This window comes from Perca flavescens, chromosome 7 (genome assembly GCF_004354835.1).
Source record: "Perca flavescens isolate YP-PL-M2 chromosome 7, PFLA_1.0, whole genome shotgun sequence".
NCBI lineage: Eukaryota > Metazoa > Chordata > Actinopteri > Perciformes > Percidae > Perca > Perca flavescens.
The window spans coordinates 10,569,405-10,594,200 of record NC_041337.1 but is presented as its reverse complement, the minus strand read 5'-3'; the positions used below and the strand labels follow the sequence as shown (position 1 = coordinate 10,594,200).

The window sequence follows — 24,796 nt, the reverse complement described above, 5'->3', positions numbered from 1 at the left end:
GTGGATAAAAGCAATTCAGGGTTTTTTTTGTTTTTTTTTACACACGTAAGAAATTACCAGAAATCGGCTTTAATTGGATTTCTCGGCTAAAAGCAGGCGGTGAGCAGAATGGCCTGGAGCGTCTCAGCTGCACCGGCATGCTGCGCGTGGATATGAAATGATAGGCAGCAGATGGTCCTTTTTTTTTTTTACCCCTAGAAAGTGTTTTTGGGCCCAAATTCATATCTGTGATCCATTACGCATCGCAGATCCCCTGAGGAGTTGATGCTGGGTTTTCTGAAGTGATTTCGTGGTGTTAAACTGCGGACATGGACAAGAAAGGTAGGAACAACGTCAACGAGTCGAGATAGTAAGAATAGCCTATGTAGTAAGTCATAGTAAGAATATGCGCATTGTACATTCAGAGTTATGCATAACAAAAAACAAGTCTCAGTGCACTGTAAAGAGATATGCTGAAGGGAATCAGTAAATTGCAAGTTGTGTAGGTGGAAGATTAATCCTTTTATTGAGATAATACTTCCAGATATTCCGTGAAGTTGACAACATTGATCAAAAATAGTTCATTCTCATAGTAAAGCATGTTTGCTAAATTTCTGCCATATGTCTAGCTCCTCCTTTGAAGTTTTTACATGAGTGAGATGACAATAACTGTACCTGCAGGCTTATTCTTTGTGCAGGGCCTTGTCACCAGGTGATCATGGGCCTGGTAGGGGATAGTGCTGGGCTAAGTGCCACACTGCTTCTACTAAAGAAGTAGGTCACATCTGGTCTAATAATATGTGGCCTTCAGGACAGTATACCTGTCTGTTGCTACAGCCAGGCTCAAATCCTTGCCTAATTGTGTTGGATAATAAACTTTGAGCAGATATTAGTAATGAAATACTGACACGGTGTGAGAGAGAACTCGCACCATGTACTACAACAGTAACTGGCCACAGAGCTTTCTTGTTTTAACCTTGATGTAAAGACAGTAAAGGTATCCACCAAAACAACAGACCCACGCTTCTATTAGCAAAGAACATTTACTTGCTAAGAATAAAATAATTCACAGCATACATTTTGCATTGGTCATGTAATACCTATATTTTACTTTCTTACTTTCTTTTTCTTCGCATTCAGGATGCTTAAAAAATATAGAATAACATAATTACTGGGGTTTTTTTGTTTGGTTTTTTGACAGATGCCCCCCCTGGGGGGGATGGAGGAAAAGCAGACACCCTCGGATCGACTGGCTCCGCCAGAAAAAGAGGAGGGGGGGCCAAGAAGGCGATGCAGGCCAACAAGTCCGCCCTCAGGGCCCCCCGAGCTCTTTGCTGCCTCACCCTCAGCAACCCCATCCGCATGGCAGCACTGGCCCTAGTAGAGTGGAAATATCCTTCTCTGTGTCATTGCACAGTGGTTTATGTACTGTATGTTTATGTAGGCAGTCCTCCATGCAAATGTATAATGTGTTCATGAGAATATGTTGAAGTGAGAAGTAGGGGTGGGAATCACATGGTACCTCCCGGTATGATAATTAGTATTGATACATTAGTGTATGATACACTCAGAATACCCATAATATCACGATATAGCAATTCTGCAATAATCATGATATCGGTCTAACTATGAATACAAAATGCCCTTAAAAAGGTTAAGTGCAGGTTTTCTCTCTTTATTCACTGCAAGTCCAAACTGTTAGAGACAAGTTTTTCAGTCTGTGAATTAAAATTACAGAACTATAGAGTAACTATGGGTCCAGACTTTGGACTCAAACGTGGCTGGGGAATCTGTAATTTACCTCAAACTGCTGTCCTCCATCCCGTTGAAAACCTCTTCCTCTTCGGCTAGTTAGCTTATGGTCACGTTTCCCTCATTCATGTGTTGAGCGCCACCTCGGTGAGCCATGAAGTAGCAACACTGGGAGCAGGGAAATCTACTTTAGTGAGCCTTATTTTATTCATTAAAATATCTTCATTTCGCACCAGTGTATTGATTCTCGTATCGCACAAAGAAGGACGACACATAGCCGTATCGATATTTTGTTTGTGAAGTTGTATTATGCTGTTGTTTCTATATTCCTGGAAATATGCATTCACGAGGTCTGTTGTGCCCTTAACTGCAATCCTCAAGCCCTTTGATATTTTCATTCTACTTGCCATTTTTGCCAATTGTGTGGCCATGGGCGTCACCAAGCCGTACCCTGATGATGACTCCAACGCTAGCAATCACCAACTGGTGAGTTTTCAGCGGAGAGATAGAGTACAGTTGCTTAACCTACCTCGTCTCTTTAACTCATTTTGAAAGTTCAACACTAAGCTTGGTATTAAGGCTCAAATAAGTTTATGTACTGCGATATCTCATGGAAGAGATTAATCATCACAGTATTACATAGTAAGGAAAAGGTGAAAAAAAACTGGGAAAATCTTTATTTCACCAATGCATTCTAGCACAAGTGTTTTAAAAACAGCCTGTGTACTCTACAAGAAGGTTGTATCTTTGTCAGTTATCAGTTTGTCAGTTAATTAAACCCATACGTTGCCACTGGTGGAATGTCCAGAAACACCATGTAGTGGTATGATGAGACTAAAGGGAAAGCTTAGACATCAGGTCATCATAGGTCACAGGACAGGGGACGAGAGTATTCATCCAGTCTCTGATAACCAAACCTGCTCTGTGCTTGCCTCCCTGTCTCAATCGGGGAGCCTACGTAGACAGCTGCATGATAAGGGAATGTTTCGTTCCAGGGCTATCTCCTTTTGGAGGTCAGTGGAAGCAGTGTAAAGGGGCCTGCCATAGTTTCTTATGCAGCCCAGAACTAGGCTCAAGTTAATCATCTTTTCTTTGGCGCCATCGATATCTTGAGATATCACATACCTGATAGTTGGGGCTAGGGATATAAGTATCAGGAAAAGGCACAGGACCTCAGAGTTGGGGAGGACACTGCAGAATAGCACATCATGGTTAAACTGTACTGTCTACCTTAATCTCCTCGATCGAGATCAATAAATGCTTGTGTGTAAGACATCAAAGCAGTGGTGTAGTCTACGTGATACGCAGGTATACGCAGTATACCCACTAAGAAAGCTCCAGGATTTCCATATACCCACTTAAAAATGCCCACATGACACGTAACACCATACTTTACATTGTAATTTTGATATATTTTGAATTGTCATCTGTGTTTTTCATCTTCACATAGGCTAAATAAAGGTAGTTCCACTGAAAATTGTTGCATAAAAGTGTGCCAGAATGCAGGAAATTAAGTCGTTAATGCTCAAAACTTCCCTGGGGGAGGACACCCACACCCCCCACTATGAAATGCACCCCCTCCCCCCCTCAACTCCCCCAAAAGGCCCATTCTGGCCCATATATACAGTATAGGACCATACATATACAGTACAGTATACCCATGACAATACATTAGACTACACCACTGCAAGTCTCCAGAACCTTCATGTATCCTTAAGAAAGCTGCTACTGAGTTTTTCCATAACAGCTACCTTCTAAAGGATGTTGCACTTCTCTCACATAAACTTCTAAATAAAAATACACAGAAACATGTAACAAACAACCAAACTCATCACATAGTCACAGAACACCTCACAAAAACAAGGACACATTGTTAAAAAAAACCTGGGTGAATATCCTTCCTACATAGAAAGGAAAGAAAGCAACTGAAGGAAGAAAGTCCTGTAGGTATTTCCAGTTTTAATCCAATAGTTCCTTACATTCATTCCCTTATTTGTATGACTGATACACTCATACATACCATGCATACTATGCTTTAATGATGCATAGACAATAGATCGGTCAGAGGACTTGAGAGAAAAAAGTATTTGAAGAGCGATCTAAAGGGCCCGACATGGAGAATGTCACATCAAGTATAGCTTCAAATAGATGCTGGAGCTCTTTGATCATACAGAGCTTTCTTCTTCTTGGAAACTGAAAGTATAAAAAAGTTTTTGACAGCAACTTGATCCCTTTTCAGGGGAACAAATGAAGCTGTCAAGGTGAACTATGTCCACGTATGTGTGAGCTTCTTTTACACAGTGTATGTTCTTATGTTCCTGTTTCCAAGGCTTGACTCTCACTAATAACATCCTGTGTGATTCCCCTGACATGATTTGCCTTCTCACGTCCTCTGAGTTGTGAGAACACTGATAGGTGTATGCATGATTCATGACAAAAGTGTAGGAAAACAGTTTCGGTTTCTTTTTTTATAATAAAATGACAGTCGAGTATTTTGATGACGGTAGGTAGCAACAATTAGTGAGAAGGGAATAGTGTCCCGTTGGATGGTAATGGTGTTAGAGGGGAAAGAAGTTGCGCTATGACCTCGTTAAGGTGACCCTGTCAGGGATCATGACTGATTTAAACAGCAACCATCTGCCTCGTCTTTGTCTTCTCTCTTTGTCTCTCTATTTCTGATCATTTTTTGTCTGTGAATTACAAATTACAGCGCGGTCAGACTCAAAACGAGCCTGTTTTACTTTGGCATATTGGAAATATGAACCAATGGGACCAACAAACAGCTTTATATGTATTTGGAAAAAGTCCAGTTGTTGGAAATAATCCTCCTCCTTAAACCTTGTTTGCAGAGAGATAAAAAGGATCCAATATTTGAATTAGATTTGAGGTAATTTTAGTAAAACGGGTATCAGGGACACAGGGACACACACACCTAGACTTGCTGCAGGATAGATCTTATTAGATCCCTTTATTGGATTGCAGAAAGGACATAAGCTGATAGTTTAACATATACACTTATCTTCAGTAACTAACTGTATTATCAGGTAAAATCATCCATTTTTCGCAGCACGTTTTGGTGAATGTTTCAGATTTTTGTGTATTCAAGTCATCTTGCACTAAACCACATTATGCGAGGATTATTGTGTCAGCCTGACTTAAAAGCCTAGTGACAGGGGTAGCAGTGATTAGAAGCATTAAGCTGAAGGTTACAGAAAAGGGATCCGGGGACATGCTTAAGCATGTGTTAGGCAGTGGGTTAAGAGGTTAGAAAGCCACCACAGTCAGCCTTTAATGATAACACATGTGGTTTCAAGAAAGACGCATGAAGAAGTCAGTTAATGCCAGTTATTTCTGTGTGTGACGAAGAGAAATCAATTTCCAAATGTCTTTATTTTACTGTGACAATAACTTGACATTTTCTTCAACACTCTTCCATATTTATTTCTGTCAGACGCACTCGCTGACTTATAAAAAAGGTCATTCCAATTTTGCCAAACATCTTTAGGTTGCCTTTTCTTTTTCTTCTTAGGAACAAGTTGAGTATGTCTTCCTCGTCATCTTCACCATCGAGACCTTCACTAAAATTCTTGCCTACGGCTTAGTCATGCACCCCAGCGCCTACATACGCAGCGGATGGAACTTGCTTGATTTCGTTATCGTCATTGTCGGGTATTTTGTTGCTTTACGTAGTCAAGATTTGCATCTGCAAATGTCCTATCACTAATAAGAAGTAAAGTTCTGAAAGCTATTATGTGTGTCTCTGCAGGTTGTTTAGTGTGATAGCAGAGGGCATGACAGATCATAAGCCAGGAGAGGCCCATCATGCTGCAGGAAAACCTGGAGGCCTGGATGTCAAAGCTCTCAGAGCCTTCAGGGTGTTACGCCCGCTTCGGCTCGTATCTGGAGTGCCAAGTGCGTTTTTCATTCATTGCAGTTTGTTTGAATGGGTTTTTGCATGTGTGTTCCTGTGCTTCATCACACATGCACCACTGAAAAGTGTGTTTGCTTTGTCAGGTTTACAAATTGTGTTGAACTCCATCATGAAAGCCATGGTCCCCCTTCTGCACATCGGTATGTTGGTCATGTTTGTCATCATCATCTATGCTATCATCGGCTTGGAGCTTTTTATCGGCAGGATGCACAAGACGTGCTACTCCACCAGCACAGGTCTGTGCTCTCTAAACTAAAACGGATTTTATACAGTGTCCATATTTCATGGTTGTGTGGACTCAACGCCGTTCTGTGCTCCAGGTCTCATGGTGGAAGATGATCCGTCACCTTGTGCGTTTGCCGGGAGCGGGCGCTTTTGTGTCGGGAATGGGACTGAATGCAGGGGCAAGTGGGAGGGCCCCAACGGCGGCATCACAAACTTCGACAACATTTTTTTCGCCATGCTGACAGTTTTCCAGTGCATCACTATGGAGGGTTGGACAGATGTTCTCTACTGGGTACACACACATGCTCCTGGGTCCTCCACAGTTTTACATTTGTTGGTTGTATTTAAAAAAGAACTTAACTGTACTTGTACTTTGTCTCTGTCTCTCTGCACAGATGAATGATGCCATTGGCTTTGAGATTCCATGGGTTTACTTTGTTTCTCTGGTCATCTTTGGGTCGTTTTTCATTATCAATCTCGTATTGGGTGTGTTGAGCGGGTAGGTTGCTTAGCTTTCTGTGCATTTCTTGTGTGTTATGAGTAGGATCGGGCACCGAATTCAATCATTTTTAAGGCACCCCCCAATTTGCCTCAAAAGTATTGATTATCGAAAAATGCCTCGTCATTCAATACCCAAATTCAATACCTAAGGAATGAATCTCATCAGCGTCAGTTAGCCAATAAGCATGCAGCGTACTTCTACCAAGACCTCATAATGTTTGTGTTTGGCTGTCTAACGTTACACGTCATAGAGGCACACAGGAAAAAATTCTACATTACGTACAGAGACGGGGCTCACGTAGTAGGAGCTGAAAAAGAAGATTTGTGCCGTAATGTGTAATGTTGTAAATTCTTTTTAAAAGAAAAAAAGTATCGTTTAGGAACCAGTATCGTTTAGGAACCAGTATCGAAGTCACGGTATTGGTATTGGTACCGGTATCAACATTTTTTAAATTTTTTGATACTCAGCCCTAGTTATGAGAAATAAAATGAATCCCATACATTTGTTTTTACAGTTTTTTACTGAGTTTCTTGATCTTGTGTATGTGCACAGAGAGTTCTCCAAGGAAAGAGAAAAGGCTGTGGCGCGCGGGGAGCTGCAGAAGGCACAGGAGAGCAAGCAGATGGAGGAGGACATGATAGGCTACATGGACTGGCTCATAGAGGCCGAGGATGTGGACGAAGAAGGAAACAAACGTTAGTTAAAGACATATTTATGTAGACAAACCAAAAGAAATGACATGTGGCTTTGTATTTATACATCACCTGGCTCTGTTTGACTTCAAAGGTGCTGCGATAGCAAAGAAAAAGATGATGAAGAAGTTTGGCTGGTACAAGCACAGTGAGGATGGTGGAGGTATGTCAGCTCTCACGCTCTGTTATCGTGTTTATTTTTTATGTGATTCTCTTTAATAGCCGGTACTTATCTGTTTTCAGCAGAGTCCGACTCAGATGATGATATAGCATACCTCGATGATGACAGTGGCTTCTGTTCTTCTCTCATGTAAGGCAACAGAGAAATAACAGCATTGTTTTTTAATCACTGGCATGCAGGCGTTAATGAAGTCAATTCATGATTTGATCATTTTCTTGTTTTCTCAGGGCAAAGATGATGGCCAATAGCTTCTGGTAAGATGGGAAAATAAAAAAGGGCTCATTCCAAAGCACTCCTTATGAATTTTATTAGTTGCTACACCCTCGTCAAAATGCACACCTCATTCAAAACACTATTCCGTCTCTTTTTTTAGTGACCAGTTGTGCCAGCTGAATCATACAATGAGGAAGAACTGCCGTGTGGCCGTCAAGACCAATAACTTTTACTGGTTAGTGCTTCTGCTGGTGTTTCTCAACACAGTGGCCAGTGCCTCCGAGCATTACGGCCAGCCAACGTGGCTCACAGAAATGCAAGGTAAGAATTCGTTCCTCCTTTTATTTTAACCTTTGCTGGGCTGTACTCCAACTCTACACTTGGTAGACTCGCTGATGGAAAAAAATATGACTTCTTGTTCTCTGTTTGTCCTTCAGAGCGAGCCAACAAGATCCTGCTGCTGCTCTTCACTCTGGAGATGTTGATGAAGATGTACGCCTTTGGCCTGCAGATCTATTTCATGGCGCTGTTCAACCGCTTTGATTGCTTTGTGGTGTGCGGCGGTATCCTCGAGACGCTGCTCGTTGAGATGGAATTCATCCCGCCCATCGGCATCTCTGTGCTGCGCTGCATCCGACTGCTCAGGATATTCAAGATGACTCGGTAATTGGTGCCATCAGTCGACCGCATGAGGAAGGAACCAGTGTTGTAGATGTACCTGCCATCTTTTTTTTTGTTTTGTTTTTTTATCGTGACTTTGCTCTCTTTGATTTTGTTACTTCCAGGCACTGGGCTGCTTTGTCCGACTTGGTCAACTCGCTGCTCAACTCCATGAAAGCTATCTGCTCCCTTCTGCTCCTGCTCTTCCTCTTCCTCATCATCTTTGCCTTGCTGGGCATGCAGTTGTTTGGAGGCAAATTCAACTTTGACGAGACTCAGATGAAGAGAAGTACTTTTGACTCCTTCCCTCAGGCTCTGCTCACTTGTTTCCAGGTGATTTACATCTCCTCTATATCTCACAATGATACTCCACTCTTTACTACTATTGTGGTATCAATTACCGGTCTCTCACTCTGTCTGTTTACCGTGTCTCTCTTTTCTTTGCAGATCCTCACCGGAGAGGACTGGAACGCTGTGATGTACGACGGCATTATGGCCTATGGAGGTCCCATCTTCCCCAACATGGTGGTGTGCATCTACTTTGTCATCCTCTTTGTCTGTGGTAACTGTATCCTTTTCCAGTGTTTTGTGCCCTTACTGACTGATTCCTTTTGAAGTGATGATTGGTCTTTAATTCTAAATGCAAACAAATGGGGCTCCTTAATTTTGTGATCAGACATTCTGCTCAATGTCTTCTTGGCTATCGCTGTGGACAACTTGGCAGGAGGCGGCGGAAAGACCAAAGTCGAGTAAGTTTGACATAAGAAAAGATGACAGTGAGCAGCCGTACCGGACACATTTATGACCCATCCTTCTGTTTCCTGCTGCACTTAGACTGATCAGTTTATTTAGCCCATACAAAAATATTATTTTCAAACAATTACCCTTTAGATTAATTGCAGTTTGTTTTTTTCAGGGAGAAAAAGGAAGAGGAAGAAGAGTGGGATGATGATGAAGAGAAAGAGGATGAAGAAGCAGGGGTAGAGAATATCTTTGTTTCTTTACTTTGTTAAAAAAGTGAAATGCCAGACAGCTGATCTTTTGTCTCGTGTGTAGAACGAGGAGGATGACTGGCAGGAAAACGAGGAGCTAAGGGCCATCGAAGGACTGGAGGGTGAGTCCGACAGACACCCCGCCCTGCAGGAAAAACAGCAGACATGCTAATTAAAGACGTAGACTGTCTCTTAATACTCTCTTGTTTGCTCTTTATTTAATTATAGGAGTTGCTCCATTAAAGCCTGAGTTCTCAGGGCCCAAAGAGAAGATCGTCCCAATCCCTGATGGAAGCTCCTTCTTCATTCTTGGAAAGAAAAACTGGTAATCTGACATCATACATGCGTCAAATCAACCTCATGTCACTATACTTCTATAACATTAATGATACAGACATTGCAAAAAAAGAATCCACTTTCCTTTTGTAATTTCCGTCCTATTCTCAGTTTGCGAGTTGCCTGCCACAACCTCATCCATCACCCCTACTTCACCAACTTCATTCTCATCTTCATCATCATGAGTAGTATTTCCCTGGCTGCTGAGGATCCAATCAAATCCCACTCATTCAGGAACATAGTAAGAAAGACCACATCAGAGCCTGAAACCGGCAGACCATGTCCATCTGCCCATTATTACCTTCACAATAAGCAAGATTCAATACTAAAATCTATTTTCTCTCATCCTCAGGTGCTCGGTTATGCCGATTATGTTTTCACTTCAGTTTTCACAGTGGAGATCGTACTGAAGGTAACGGTTGCAGTGGCTGAAATTGACTTGTGCTTGAACGTGGTGTGATTCAATAACACATAATGTCTACAACATTGAACTTTCTTTCTTCGCTCCCTCGCTCACGTCTAGATGACGGTCTACGGAGCTTTTCTGCACACCGGCTCCTTCTGTCGAAACGCTTTCAACCTTCTTGACCTGCTGGTTGTCAGTGTGTCGCTCACGTCTTTCTTTTTACAGTGAGTAGATGCCCGTCTAATACAAACTGCACTGTTGTATCCTGACAGAAAAATCAGTAGGAGTCACTGTTGTGTAGCTGTAATGTGTGGAAGCAGTGATGTCTCTTTCAAGTGTTAAAATTTGTGGCTAACACTCCCAATGTTGTTTTAGACTTTATGTTCTCTATTTCCCAGCCCATTGTGCCCTATTTTTTGTATCCTTTATTGGCACAAATTTCAGTTTCCTTGACTCTAAATATTTTGCATTGTTGCTCTCAGTTCAAGTGCTATCTCTGTGGTCAAGATCCTCCGAGTGCTGCGAGTGCTTAGGCCTCTTCGAGCCATTAACAGAGCCAAGGGACTAAAGGTAAACAGCTCTCTTTTATTTAGCTATCTTTTCTTTTTTTGTTATATTCAAATGATATATTAAGTAAGTAAGTGTAAGCGTTTATTGCAAGGTTATTGCATTACCTTGCTATTTTTCTGGTGTATATGTGCTATCTATTTAGTGTATATAAAGTCTAGTCTGTTGCTATTCATAACTAACACGTGTCCTTTGGTGTTCACAGAATGTGGTGCAGTGTGTGTTCGTGGCGATCCGCACCATCGGCAACATCTTAATTGTCACAACACTCCTTCAGTTCATGTTTGCCTGTATTGGAGTGCAGCTCTTCAAGGTACATGTTCATGCTTTCAGCCTTTTGATTTCTACTCTCACTGGCCACTTTATTAGGTACAAACTCTGCTTTTACGATGCTCATGTTCACTTTTTGTTGACACTGTTATAGAGGTGCTTATTAAATTATATGTTTCAGCATATCATTTTTCTTTTGCATTGCATTGAGGTCATAGTTAGTGGTCTTGTTGTGTTGTACTGGACTGCATTATACTCAGAGGTGTTTCAAATATTCGCCCCCAATAATAACATAATTGAATTTACACATTTCCAATGTCACCAATGAACATTATGAGCTTTGTAAAGAGCTGGTGTATTGAACTGCATTAGATTGTGCATTTTACTCTCACTCACTCATTTAAAAAAGGGAAGTGCCAGTGAGTGTTTTTAATGGTTTTAACTTTCTGTGTTTAATGTTACAGGGCAGATTCTACAGCTGCACAGATGAAGCCAAACACACTCCTGATGAGTGCAAGTCAGTTTCCCTTTTCCTCATTTCTCTACACAACATATGGCAAATCAGAATCTCTTTAACATGCCGTCACTGACGTGAAATATTTGTATGTGTTTGATTTTAGGGGAACGTTTGTGATCTATCAGGACGGGGATATGAACCACCCCATGGTGAAAGAGAGGATTTGGGAAAACAGCGATTTCAACTTTGACAATGTGCTCATGGGCATGCTGGCTTTATTCACTGTGTCGACATTTGAAGGCTGGCCACAGTGAGTAGTAACTTTACATTGTTTCTATCAATGCAAAGGATAAGGCTGGTGTTATTTTTTATTTATTTTATTATTGTCAACAAACCCCATTCAAATTAAGAAACAAGGATGCGTGAGTCCAGCTCCCAAAACTTTCTGACTTCCCTACTCTGTTGCCGTTCTTACTGAAGATTTAAATCTTTCTCAGGGACCATTTTCTGCTATGGATTGATACATGTTTAGTGTCTAGTGAGGTTATATGGGGTTAATTCAAAATAAATTACAGTGCCAAAGGTCGTCATATTGAAGAAATATGTCACCACAACAACAGTGTGGCTCATTGATGTGCTTTTGGAAAATAATGGAGCTGTATGAGGAATACAGAATATCAGTTTGGCTACACTTTTCAACTCATTGTTAGAGTTTCTCTTCTCACAGGATTTGTTGACAATAATAATTTTTAAAAAACAAACAGAATATAACCAGGCTTTATATTCTTTAAATCAATTTTTGGCTATGAAATGTGTTCTCACTGTTGTGTTTTTTTGTATAAAGGCTCCTTTACCGGGCCGTGGACGCCAACGCCATCAACCGAGGGCCCATTTACAACTACCGAGTAGAAATCTCCATCTTTTTCATCATCTACATCATCATCATCGCCTTCTTCATGATGAACATATTTGTGGGTTTTGTCATTATCACATTTCGAGAGCAAGGAGAGGCCGAGTTCAAAAACTGTGAGCTCAACAAAAATCAAGTTAGTTAACTCCTTTTTTTATACTAATTAAATAAATAATTATGTGTGATACATTTGTTTCATTTGCAAAAGTAAATGATGTTTGTGCTTATTTCTTTTTCCCCCCCTGTGCAGCGCCAGTGTGTGTACTATGCTCTCAAAGCTCAGCCTATAAAGATTTACATTCCTAAAAACCCATCCCAGCTCAAATTCTGGAGAATTATCAACTCCAGCCAGTTTGAATACATCATGTTTGTGCTGATTCTGGGAAACACCCTCACCCTGGCTGTTCAGGTATCATTTCCACAACTCCTTTGTGAAATACAGAAATATCAACTTGTTAAATCGTTGTGACATGGAGTATTGTGCTGTTGCTTCTCTCTCCCAGCATTACGAGCAGTCTAAACTATTCACCTCCATCATGGACATCCTCAACATGATATTCACTGTGGTTTTCACTATAGAGATGGTTATCAAGTTACTGGCTCTGCGGGTTCATGTGAGGTTTCACTCTTTTACCTTTGAAGACAAACATTCGACTGTCAACACTCGGTTTTTGACTCTCACTTTGCTTCTTTCCTTTGCAGCACTATTTCATCGATCCATGGAATTCATTCGACGCTTTGATTGTCGTGGGGAGCGTGTTGGACATTGCCGTCTCCGAGTTAAGCGTAAGTTTGTTCCATGAGCTGACAAAATAAAAGCTCAAAAGCTATGTCACAGTGTTTCCTCTACTGCTGTGGTGAAATAGTGGTGAAATTATTAATCTGATAATTTAAAAAGTCAAACAAGTCTTACCAAATTCCAGTATCATTTGTATATAGTCTTAGAGGCTGGATAAGAGCCTGTAGTGGAACTCTTTTCTGTTTGGTCTCTGTAAATGCAATGAGTTGGACGCAGAATAAATGTTCTGTGAAAAAAGAAAAAGTTACATGATCCATTCGTTACCTTCTCATCTCAGTCAAAAACTAAAACTCCAATTTACTCGAGAGCTATTGGCTCCAAAATGTTCAAGTCAAGTGGATTTCAATGCACGCTGCTACATTGAAAATATATAAAAACAACATTTGAGACAGGTTACATTTAGTGCACACATTACAGATTATACATAAAAGGGACAGGACAGACAACAGACAACAAAAGACAGGGCATAAGTAGACTTGTAACAGAGCACTGATTGTTATAAGTTAGGTCCACCGTGAGGTGAAGGTAGAAGGGGTGCATTTCATTAAGGACCCCGGTGTGGCTGCTGCGTCTTACCGCACCGCCACCTTGCATCTTAAGAATGACTTTAAAAAACTCAAACCAAAATACATGCGCTACCACATCAACATTATGTTCAGGTTCAGGTTCAGGATTATGGTTGCAGAAAGAGTATGACATCCATCATGACACACAACCTCAAACAACACACCACAACATTAGCAACAACAATTATTCAATACTCAAATTTCCAGAACCCATAATAATATTACCTTAACTACTTAAAGACTTTGAAAAAGAGCCTTTTGTGTAGAAAGCAGTGTTAATGTGTTACTGGGAATAAAAACCAGAAAAAAAACAGTTTCCAGAATCAAAAGCTTTCCCTATTACTGCACAACCCTTAGGTCATTTCCTCTGGTGTTTTTTCTGGGAATTTTGGGGGGTTTGGTTGGTATTTTATAGGCCGATTCCAGTATTTTTAGAATAAATGTATTAAAGTTTGACTTTTTATATTATTTTTTTCCAACCAAAGAAATCTGTATTTCTTCACTAGACCTGTAGTCCTAGCAGTGTGGAGACAACTTTAAAACAATATTATATAACTGAACTGTTAACTGAATAAATACACAGTACAAAAGTCCAAATGATCATTCATTGAAATGGTTTCTATTTTTTTTTTTTTTTTTCAAAGATTTAACCATTTGTGCCTGATGGCTTTTTAATCTCTTTCCTCTTTTGTTGATTTCCTGAAATATGGATCCAGGGAGGAGGCGGCCATGGTGAGGTGAGAGCTGAACACAACCACTGCAACTCCAAATATTTTCTTTGGATTTATACTTCAAGATACTATATGTACCAGCAGTGTAACACATTTATTAACACGTTTATTCACCTGTTTTTGCCTCAACACATTTTTTTCGGTTCTAGGGTAAAGGAGAGAGTGGAAAAGTGTCCATCACATTTTTCCGTCTATTCCGAGTCTTGAGGTTGGTGAAACTGCTCAGCAAAGGAGAGGGCATTCGAACGCTCCTCTGGACTTTTGTCAAGTCGCTCCAGGTCAGCGAAGAATTCACACAACACAAAAGATTCACTGTTGTCATGACTCTTATGAACTCCTTTTCTGTAATTGTGACTTTATTCTACTCAGGCCTTGCCTTATGTTGGTCTGCTCATCGCGATGATCTTTTTCATCTATGCTGTGATTGGCATGCAGGTGAGTCTCTCTTATTAATGTGATCCAGCAGTTAAATGGTCTCATTTCCACCAACTTAAAATGAATCAATTACCAATTAATGATAAACAAAACTGTACACGACAGTCTGCCCCCACTTCGCAAAGTTTTTACTAGTCATATTGACTCTATGGCTGTAGCTGTTTGTTTCTTACCGAGTGTCCTTTCAGACATTTGGGAAAGTGGCCATTGATGACGACACACATATCAACAGAAACTGCAACTTCCAGACTTTCTTCATGGCAGTTCTGGTGCTCTTCCGGTGAGCCATGTTAGCCAGAAAGAGACAAATTTTACGAGAGCTTTCAAAGTGTTATAACAGCTCAAATGTTACTTGCATACATTTGCTGCCAGGAGTAAGTCATGCACCAACACAATATTTCAAAAGCCAAATAATGTCATTCCCTTCCTTTGAAACAAGATGTAAAAGATCTTAGTGAATGCAGTAAATACAGGCCAAATGAAAATGCTGCCCTGTCTGTGTCTTTGTAGATGTGCCACAGGAGAGCAGTGGCAGGAGATTATGTTGGCAGCTCTGCCAGGCAGACGCTGTGACCCAGAAGCCGACACCGAGCCTGGTGAAGAGTTCTCCTGCGGTAGCAACTTAGCCTACATCTACTTCATCAGCTTCTTCATGCTCTGTGCTTACCTGGTGAGTGAAGCTGAGGAGGATTAATGATCTGGGTTTTTTAATCACTCAGTGCTCAGATCATTTTCAAGTAAAACACATTCCATCCTTTTGATATAACTTAATACAGCCTTCTGACTGCAAATTAAATCTAGGTATAATTAATTCAGACTTGTGTTTTATAGGCTGCCAGGTCAAGTGGGATTAAAGTCAGATGAAAGCAGAGAGGATAGTATTGCAGCACCTGAGCGGTAGCAGTTTTAGAACGCTAACCCTGCCTTCTCCAGTTCCCAGCTCCTCAGAGAACTCATGGATCTGTGGATTTTGTTAATCTAGACAGCAGAGCCAAATGAACAAACTCCTGATTTAAATGGGTGAAAATATTTTGGTAACTTTTCCATGACTTCAGTGCTATTTTGAGACATTAAACAGGTTAAATGAAGGTGACTTTGAACCTGCAGAATGTACGAGAACAGGGTGTAATCTGACACATAATGACATATTTTGGCTGTTGCAGACCTGGATTTACAGTATTGCCTGTTACAGATTACCTGTTTAAGATTAGCATCAATGCCAACTAATAATAGAGTGTAATTCCATATGGTGCTGAGGACCTTAAATTCACTTAAAGTATAAACCAGTTCCAGCAAGTTCCCACGCTGAAATGTCTTTGCATTGCCTAAATTTTAGAAGTGAATTTGCACGGAGGCCAACCTTACATATTTAATGCGCTCCATCTATTTTAAAATGTTGATTTGAGACCACCATCGCAGTTCTCAGCTCTTGCCTTGTTTCCTTGAAGCAAGATTTACAACCACAGTGTCCAGGTTCATGTTCGGCCCCATCTCTTTGTGTGGGTCTCACATTCCTTCTTCTCTTCTGTGGACAACTGACATCCATCAGTCTGTGTGTGGTCTTTGAGCTTTGGCAGAGACCCACTGGGACCCTCCCTGGCTGCTAAAATAGACCCTAAACCCTTTGTCCTGCTGGGTTTTGCGAAATTCACCGATACTGGATGAACTGACATATACGTCCTTATGAAGGCCACTCTGATAATCACATGCATATGGAAGGAAACAGATACCCACTAATGAAAAGTCAGTTTACAAGTCTTGTTTTCTATAAGTGGCAGGTTGTTCACAAGTAGTCGTTATGTTTCTGTCCTCTCTATCAAGATTATCAACTTGTTTATTGCCGTCATCATGGACAACTTTGAATACCTGACACGAGACTGGACGGTGCTCGGCACTCACCACCTGGACGAGTTTAAGAGAGTTTGGTCTGACTACGATCCAGAGGCCACGTATGACTCCTTTCTCTTTAACCGTCTGCTCTTCTGTTTGTCCCCTCTAACTATTCCCAGAATATTCTTATCTGTCAGTAAATGTCTGTTTGTCTGCCTCTCGCAGCGGTCGTATCAAACACATCGATGTCGTCACGATGCTGCGTAGGATTCAGCCACCTCTTGGTTTTGGAAAACTGTGTCCTCATCGTGTTGCATGCAAGGTAAGTCGACACAAATTCAATGCTGCACACTTGATGTGAATAACATGAGCAGATACAGTAGATAGCTCTCACTCCTTCTGCCTCGTGCTCTCTCAGAGACTGGTTGCTATGAACGTGCCACTGCACAGCGATGGGACAGTCACCTTCAGCGCTACTTTGTTTGCTCTTGTGCGAACCTCGCTCAAGATCAAGACTGAAGGTTAGATCTCGTACACGTGCATAGACAGAAACCCCTGCATTGTATCAGTAGTATCTGAGTCAGTGTTGTTAGGCTGCTGTTTCAGGTTTTGTTCCTTTTGTTCCCCTCAGGCCCCATCGACCAGCAGAATGAAGAGCTGAAGGTGATCATTAAGAAGCTCTGGAAACGCACCAAGCCCAAGCTCATTGATGAAGTCATTCCTCCCCCTAGAGGTACAACAAGAATTTACATAGCTATCAGCCATGATAAAAATTGTGAAAGCAGAAATCATGCCTGCATTGGAATATAATCAAATTCAAAAATATACTGTATGTTCTTCACTTGGCCTTCCACATTTTCATCACTAACTTGCTTTTTTTCCTCCTCAGGGGATGAGGTGACTTGTGGGAAGTTTTATGCCAGCTTCTTGATTCAGGACTATTTTAAAAAGTTCCGCAAGAGAAAGGAGAGGGAGAGGAAATCCAAAAGGAAGGACAGAGCGGCTTCTCTGCAGGTGACATACATTGTGCTTTTCACTTTAAAGATCCCATTCAGACATGTAAAAGTACTCCACTTTAAATAATAATTTGTCTCAAATATGTTTTCTTTCCCACAAGATAGTTAAGTGACTTTGTTAAACATCTACTCCAAAAATGAATATGAATATGCAATTTTTTTCTTTTTTCTTTTTAAGTTTACCTACTAGACACACAACGTCTCCTATGTCCCTGAACAGTTCATTCTTAATGTGTGCACTGGAGGTTATAAGTTACCACATCACAGTTGTTTAAGATAACATACTCAAACTTGATTGGCTCCAAACTAGACGTCACAGAATCCTGCTCTTACGAAAACATGTTAAACTCAGATTTAATGTGAGCGCAGAGAAACTTTCCTCAGTGTCAAACTCTGCACAAACATCCTTCTGCATAGAGAAGATCAAACATCCAAATGAAGTGTGGAAGGGCACTTTAACTTTGTTGATACTTTATGGATATCTGCAGTGGTGGAATGTCACTAAGTACATTTACTAAGTTACTGCATTTATGTACAATTTTAAAGGAAGTTGTACTTTACTTGAGTATTTCCATTTTATGCTACTTTATACTTCTACCCCACTACATGTCAGAGGCAAATATTATACTTTTTACTTTTTATTTTTAGCTGGCAAATATTATACTTTTTATTTGACAGCTTTAGCTACTTTGACGATTCAGATTTTTAATACAAAATATAAATCAACTAATAAATATAGAAAGCATTATTATAGGTTAAACTACCCAGCAGTATATACAGTGATTAAATTAACCCCACCTTTACCAGCTGCAACAATAAAATGATGAACACATGAATGCGTCACTAATCATAATTCAGTAATATAATATAGGAATATAAGAATCTGAAATGGAATATTCTGCATAATGAGTACTTTTACTTGCTGTACTTACTGTATATATTATGCTGATACTTTCATAGTTTTACTTGAGTATGATTTTTAATTTTTAATAGACTGAATATTTCTTCCACCACTGGGTATTTGCCAGAGTGTCATTATAAACACTTGGGGTGCACCCTGTATGTTAAAGTTAAGAAGTATATTGGTGTTCTCAGCTCGGGCTGCGGACGCTGCAGGACCTGGCTCCAGAGATGCGTCTGGCGATGGCCTGTGACCTGGAAGAAGAGGAGGGTGTGGATGGAGAGATGACCGGCGATGACATATTCAACAGCGAGCACGGAACCTCCTCGAAAACACCGCCCGCCGGTGAGTCGCTGCCGCCTATAGACACGCTGGTAGAGCAGGTAACTGTGCTCATGGAACCTCAGCCCAAGACAGCCAACGGGGGTGTGATCACAGAGCAGGTGATGGGCCTGCAGGAGCACCAGAGACCAGGCTCAGAGCTGGCGGGAGTCAGCGTTGTAACAGAGCAGCCTGTGAGGTCCAATCCTCTGCCCATCAGGTGTGTTTCTCTCATTTTATACAAAGCTGTGTTCATTACATTATATGACCATTTACACTTTGATACTGTATTTTTTTTTTTAATGCCATAATGAGTTGTTTCTTCTCCTGTTCAGGGTGGACTCCATCAGCGAGTTGCCTCCTCCTTCTCCTCCTTGTCTTCCTCCTCCTCCTACCCCAGAGATAGCACAAGTTGTAGTTGAAGAACCGGTCGTACTTGAAGAACCAGTTGTAGTTGAAGAACCGGTCGTACTTGAAGAACCGGTCATAGTTGAAGAACCGGTAGTTGAAGAACCGGTCGTAGTTGAAGAACTGGTCGTAGTTGAAGAACCGGTCGTAGTTGAAGAACCAGTTGTGGCGGCCACAAACGGAGTAGCTGAGCAGGTTTATAGCACTGAAGGGGATGCTGCAAACCTACCATCAGTAGACAGGTAAGACACAAGCAAGGCAGTAAAGAGAGAGATACAGCATATATAATACATGATTAAATGAAGGAATAGTTAGAATACACTCATTTGTTCTATGTCGAGAGTTAGAGGAGAAGCTCGATACCGTTCTCATGTCTGTCTGTTAAAGAGCCCCTATTATACTTCTTTTCAGCGGCATATTTTTACTCTTGGGGTCTACTAGAATATGTTGATGTTCAAAAAACATATGTGTCTCATACTGCCCAATGCCACAGCGCCTCTGCCTGAAACACTCTGTCTGAGCTCTTGGCCCAATTTCCTGAAAAGCCCAGTCTGCTCTGATTGGTCAGCTGTCCCAATATGTTGTTATTGGTCAACCAAATTTAATCAAGCCACTGGGCAGGCTTAGCCTGGCTCCGCCCTCCTACGTACTTCTGCTCAATTTTCATTTTCCTTCAGTACTACGTCTGGGTTTGCGGTGTATTCTTGGGTTTTCTCCAGTCAAATCTTGATCAGTCCAATCAGTGAACAGAGGGAGTGGCTGAGAACGATGACGTTAAGGTTGTGCGCTAATTCGGTCCATTGTGGCAACGCTGCTGAATATCCAGAAGTTAAAGCCTGAGCAAGAACAGTCTGTTTTGCTGGTGGCCATGATGTTGTGGCCCTCCTCCCCATGGGGTTCAGGAAAAGTTAGATTTTCCAGCTCGCTCCGTTAGTGGTGAAGGAGTTAGGTTAGGTGAATGCTAGCAATGCTAAGCCGACGTCACGACCAAACGTTAGCGATTGGTTATGGCAGATCCAGAGTGTCTCTGGACAGATCCAATAGTTTTCAACTTCAACAGAGTACCCGCCTTCAACGAAAACTTGTCAATGGAGAGTGGCCAGACTCTCTGTACAAATGAAATGTAGGAGAGTCTGGTAGGACCAGGCTAGGGCAGGCTGTGCTTTCTCAGGCAGCACCTATGGGCATCACATATGAAAAACTGGGCTGGCATTCTCAATCAGTGACATCACTAATTGAGGAAATTCAAACAGGAATGTGGGCATGCATAATAAGGGCTCTTTAAATATGAAGCTAGGGCCAGTGGGCGGTTAACTTATCTTGTCATTTTTAGACTGTTTATTTTTTTTTACATCTTAAACAAACAAGATATATAACATGTTTATAGCTATTTCCCCCTTTTCCCAGTCGTTATGCTAAGCTAAGTGTTTCCTGGCTCCGGCTTAATGTTTAAGACATGAGACATGAGAGTGGTATCCATCTCCTTATTTAACTCTCGACAGAAAAGCAAATACACATATTTTTCAAAATGTCAAACTGTTCCTTTGAGAATATTATATTATGCTCAAAGTATTTATTTGGATCGTTTAGGTACGTGTATCCAGAAGCTGTCTCTCCTGAGACAGGCTACCATGGACAGAGCCTGGAAAGAGTTGGCAGTATTGGGGGGATACACTATGATACTCATGCCAACAGCTTTGATAACGGTTATAATGACACCAACATGAATGGGAGTGTTATTGAAAGCCCCATTCCCTATGCCACAAATGGATATAATGGGAATGGATACTCAGACAACAGCAACGGCAGTATCATTAGCATCAATGGGAATGGAAGTACAATAAACGGCATGGAAAATGGCAGCACTTTCGGTGGCTACACTGGGAATGGCTACAATGGAAATGAGAATGGCACACATTTCAGGAGACGACTGCTTCCTCCCATACCAAGAGGTGAGAAACGTACCTTCTTTATTAGGGGGCAATATTGGTAATATAATTTTGTATATTATACAGAACAGAACAGTACAATACAATACAGCTGGCTGGTAACTATGCTGTGGAATACTCACAAGTAATATATGCATGGGATTGTAGTCACAGACTTTTACTACTAATGCCCAAGACTGGATTACCAACTAGGTAGATCTGGCAGCTGCTATAGAGCAGTGATTCCCAACCAGGGGTACTTGTACCCCAGGGGGTACTTCTGCTGTTTCCAGGGGGTACGTGGAAAGATTATGGAGCAGCTCAATTCATTTGAAGAAATTGAAATCATGATATGATCAACATCAACTGAATCACTCAAACACTTCAGGTTGCAGTTATGTAAGAGTGAATGAAAACTAGTTAGCAAGCGAGCACAGAAGTTTAAACTGGTAGCTAAAAGTAATGGTTAAATGGTTGAAGTAGTTAGCTAAAAGTAATGAATAAATGGTAGATATAAATAGCTAAAAATAATGACAGTTCAAATGATTCACTAAAAGTAATAGTTAGTAGTTAGCTTAGTTAGCTTAAAGTAATGGATACATAGTTGAAACATTCAGCTTCACTCCAAATAGTAGTAATAGTATGATTGTATGATTGCTGACCAAACCAACCTTAATTTTGACCGTTCATCATGAAAAATGCATGAACAGTGTTATACATTTGGAACATACATTGGGAATTGATGAAGCGGTACGTGAGTTCATGTGACAGGGCTGTGGGGGTACAGGCTGGGAACCTCTGGTCTAGAGCCCCAGATTTTCATTGTGTTGGTCTGTGGTAGTTTGATAAATGGCAGATTTGCACCACTAAAGCAGAGTATCAACAAAAATATTGAGGGCAACGTCACACCACATTTAAGCTTCACATATTTTAAGATTTATTATGGTGCATACATTTGTTTTTAACCAAATTTTCCACAGACAGGGGTTCAATAGGGCCATGAGGCCCCCTAGTGGGCTAATTCGGCACTGCCAATGTTGAATCCCTCCACACAGGGTTGTAGTCTTGCATCCTGGACAGTTTCCTAACACTTTCCTGCTTATTGTTTCAGGTCGTACACCGTCCTTTAACTTACAGTGTCTGAGGCCACAGACCAATGGGGATGACCTCCCCATCCCAGGGAGCTACCGTGGAAACACATCCCCATACAGATCCCGTCTACAGGTAAAGCAACGGCACACACACTCTCAAAATGTTAGTGTTCAACACACCGAGTGTGTCTCATCTTGTTTCATGGTCTTCTCCTGCTCTTGCTTTCTTGTGTCAGACCCAGGCCAGCCTGGACGCCCGGCCCAGCAGTGTGTCCTCGATGACATCTGCCTCCTGGGTGAACACCACATCAGCTGGCACCGCTACTCTTCCAGGAATAATAGGCCCCGCGGGACGCAGAGGCAAGCTCATCTACAGCCCTATGATCCTTGTGGACGAAGCCACCGGCAACAGCCAGCCGCTGTGGAGCGACGGCTCTGCCAGCCTGCCTGCAGGGAGCAGGGCCCCTGGCTGGTACCCCGGTCAGACCAGGACCTTCGGCAGCATGAGGATGCCACCAATCAACCAGGGCTTCTTAGATAAAGGCAGTGCAGACAGTCTGGTCGAGTCGGTGAGTAATAATGTAGCAGGGGATTTTTGTGAATGAGAAAACCTATAGCAACCACCAGTATCTACAACTAAAAACATATACACCATTTTGAATAACGGCCCTCCAGCAGTTTGATGTAATGTTTTTTTTTGTTTTATTTCATGTTTTTTTTGTTTTTTAAAACCAATGTTTTTTCAAGACAATTTGTCTACACAATAGTCAATAGAGAAAATGTTGTACTAAAAAGACTGTAACTTTGGAAGATACTCACTTGATTTAACTAACTCAGGCTGCTGAGACCTTACATTAACTAAATATAATCTTTGGAATATACCTTTTCACAGAACAACAGACTTTGGATTTTGTCCCCAATCAAATTTTTATTGCAAGCACATTAGGAAGGCATATATTAATGGCCAGTATGAACAGGAGGAATGATTACAGCAAGAAAAACCTGTACAACTTTTCATATGGGCCCTTGACTATTATTTTCGCGAGTCTTGAAAAATTGTGAACCGATCCTTTCATATAACACGCATGCTCTAATATATATTGTAAATACTATACACATTAATAAAAAATAAATCTGTTTATTTTACATTTGACCAAACATCAGCAGTAAAAAGACCATATTGATTTTTAATGCTGATATTGTAATCTTATATATCGGTGCGCCACTGAGACAAATTCTTAGTCTCCATGCGCTGTTAAAGTTATGATAAAAGAAATAAAGTTGCAACATTTTGCATTTCAATTTGGCTAAGTGACTTGTTCAGCTGATTACATTTTCTGTGCATTGAACATTATGATAATAAGATAGACATGCATGTTTGCGTGTTAAAGAGAATAAGTGGCTGAAAACGTAATTCTCGTCTTACATCATTGTTCCTCTGCTCTTGTTCTTTCTTGCTAATGTCAGATCCTGATCTCCGAGGGTCTCGGTGTCTACGCCAGGGACCCCAAGTTTGTGAACTTTGCCAAGCGGGAGATTGCTGAAGCCTGTCACATGAGTATGGACGACATGGAGATCGCTGCCACTGACCTCATAGCTCGCGGAGCCAGTCAGTCCATTTCTCGCTTTGAGGAGGACCTGGCTGATGAAATGAACTGCGTGATTTCTTACTGAAATCAGCAAAACTGAAATAGCTGTGTGAGAAAGTGAATGTGTGTGTTTTAATCTGCTCTGGAGAAAACAGTTAGTGGACTGGAGAGCACAAGTGTAAGAATGATGTGATACACATGGGACAATTTTGTCTTTTTTGTTGTCCCATGGTAAAATGATGTGTTAGTAAGATATACTTTTAATTGTAAATGCCAAAACACGCACATAATCTCACACACTCACACACACACACACTGATGTGGCAGGACTCAACAACAATTCCTATGAACACTATGACTGCAGTGTTTTGTGCTAAATGTGACAGAAAACTGTGGCTCTTAGCATTATAATGACAGTGGACCATTTTTTTGCATTGTATTCTCATTTTGTACTGTACTTGAATTGCTGTCACTTTATACACCTGTATAAACTGTAAAAATAGAAAAATATTATACTATAACATCAATAAAACATTAATACTTTGTTACCCAAAAGAATGTGAGTGACCAACAGCATTCACTATTTTAGAGAACTATTTAAATATGCTGAATATTGAATATTCTTTAATATGCAACTTGAAAACTCATAGCAACGTTTGGGATTTTTGTGACAATAAATAAAGCATTGTGTTTTCTCAAATGTCTGTTTAATTTTAATTTGTGTTACAGTTATGCTCTAATGCATTAATAACATACCATTTCAAACATCATACTTAGCTGAAAGGTCCTTTTTTGCTTCTGTGGTTTTTTTTCTCTCACACCAGTGCTATAATGGATGTAGAAAACCGCAGCAAAAGAACAAAAGAGTGAATTATATAATCAGCCATTAATGAGCCGGCAGATGGACAACATCTGGGTTTCACTTCTCTTTTTAGATAAAAAAGACGCATGCAAAACAATAACCCAAATGTGTCTGCTGTTCACTGCTGAATTAAACACTGTATCCATCCTTTTATCTTTGTAGTGTTTGCATGAATGTAGAAAACCTGAACTCGTCCTGAACTTTCTCCAACACGGGATGTGCAGAATGTGGTTTGCCTACAAGGTC

General features: G+C 40.9%; 1 protein-coding gene across 1 annotated transcript; it reads left to right on the top strand.

The window, feature by feature from the left end:
- The first annotated feature begins 308 nt into the window (after window positions 1–308).
- On the top strand, window positions 309–24,228 carry cacna1fa (calcium channel, voltage-dependent, L type, alpha 1F subunit a). The gene is made up of 47 exons (XM_028582086.1): window positions 309–321; window positions 1,181–1,359; window positions 2,113–2,217; window positions 5,261–5,400; window positions 5,498–5,643; window positions 5,746–5,898; window positions 5,983–6,179; window positions 6,283–6,386; window positions 6,942–7,084; window positions 7,176–7,244; window positions 7,325–7,391; window positions 7,490–7,516; window positions 7,636–7,796; window positions 7,913–8,138; window positions 8,261–8,468; window positions 8,583–8,703; window positions 8,812–8,884; window positions 9,052–9,115; window positions 9,192–9,249; window positions 9,356–9,452; window positions 9,575–9,704; window positions 9,816–9,875; window positions 9,987–10,093; window positions 10,352–10,439; window positions 10,642–10,749; window positions 11,171–11,223; window positions 11,327–11,473; window positions 12,008–12,209; window positions 12,324–12,482; window positions 12,577–12,687; window positions 12,776–12,859; window positions 14,155–14,175; window positions 14,319–14,447; window positions 14,539–14,604; window positions 14,793–14,884; window positions 15,115–15,274; window positions 16,426–16,553; window positions 16,660–16,756; window positions 16,853–16,955; window positions 17,066–17,167; window positions 17,324–17,448; window positions 18,546–18,892; window positions 19,008–19,322; window positions 20,671–21,032; window positions 22,120–22,232; window positions 22,336–22,668; window positions 23,567–24,228. The coding sequence occupies exons 1-47, from the start codon at window positions 309–311 to the stop codon at window positions 23,771–23,773; spliced, it is 6,300 nt and encodes a 2,099-aa protein (XP_028437887.1). The 3' UTR covers window positions 23,774–24,228.
- Window positions 24,229–24,796: the final 568 nt, after the last annotated feature.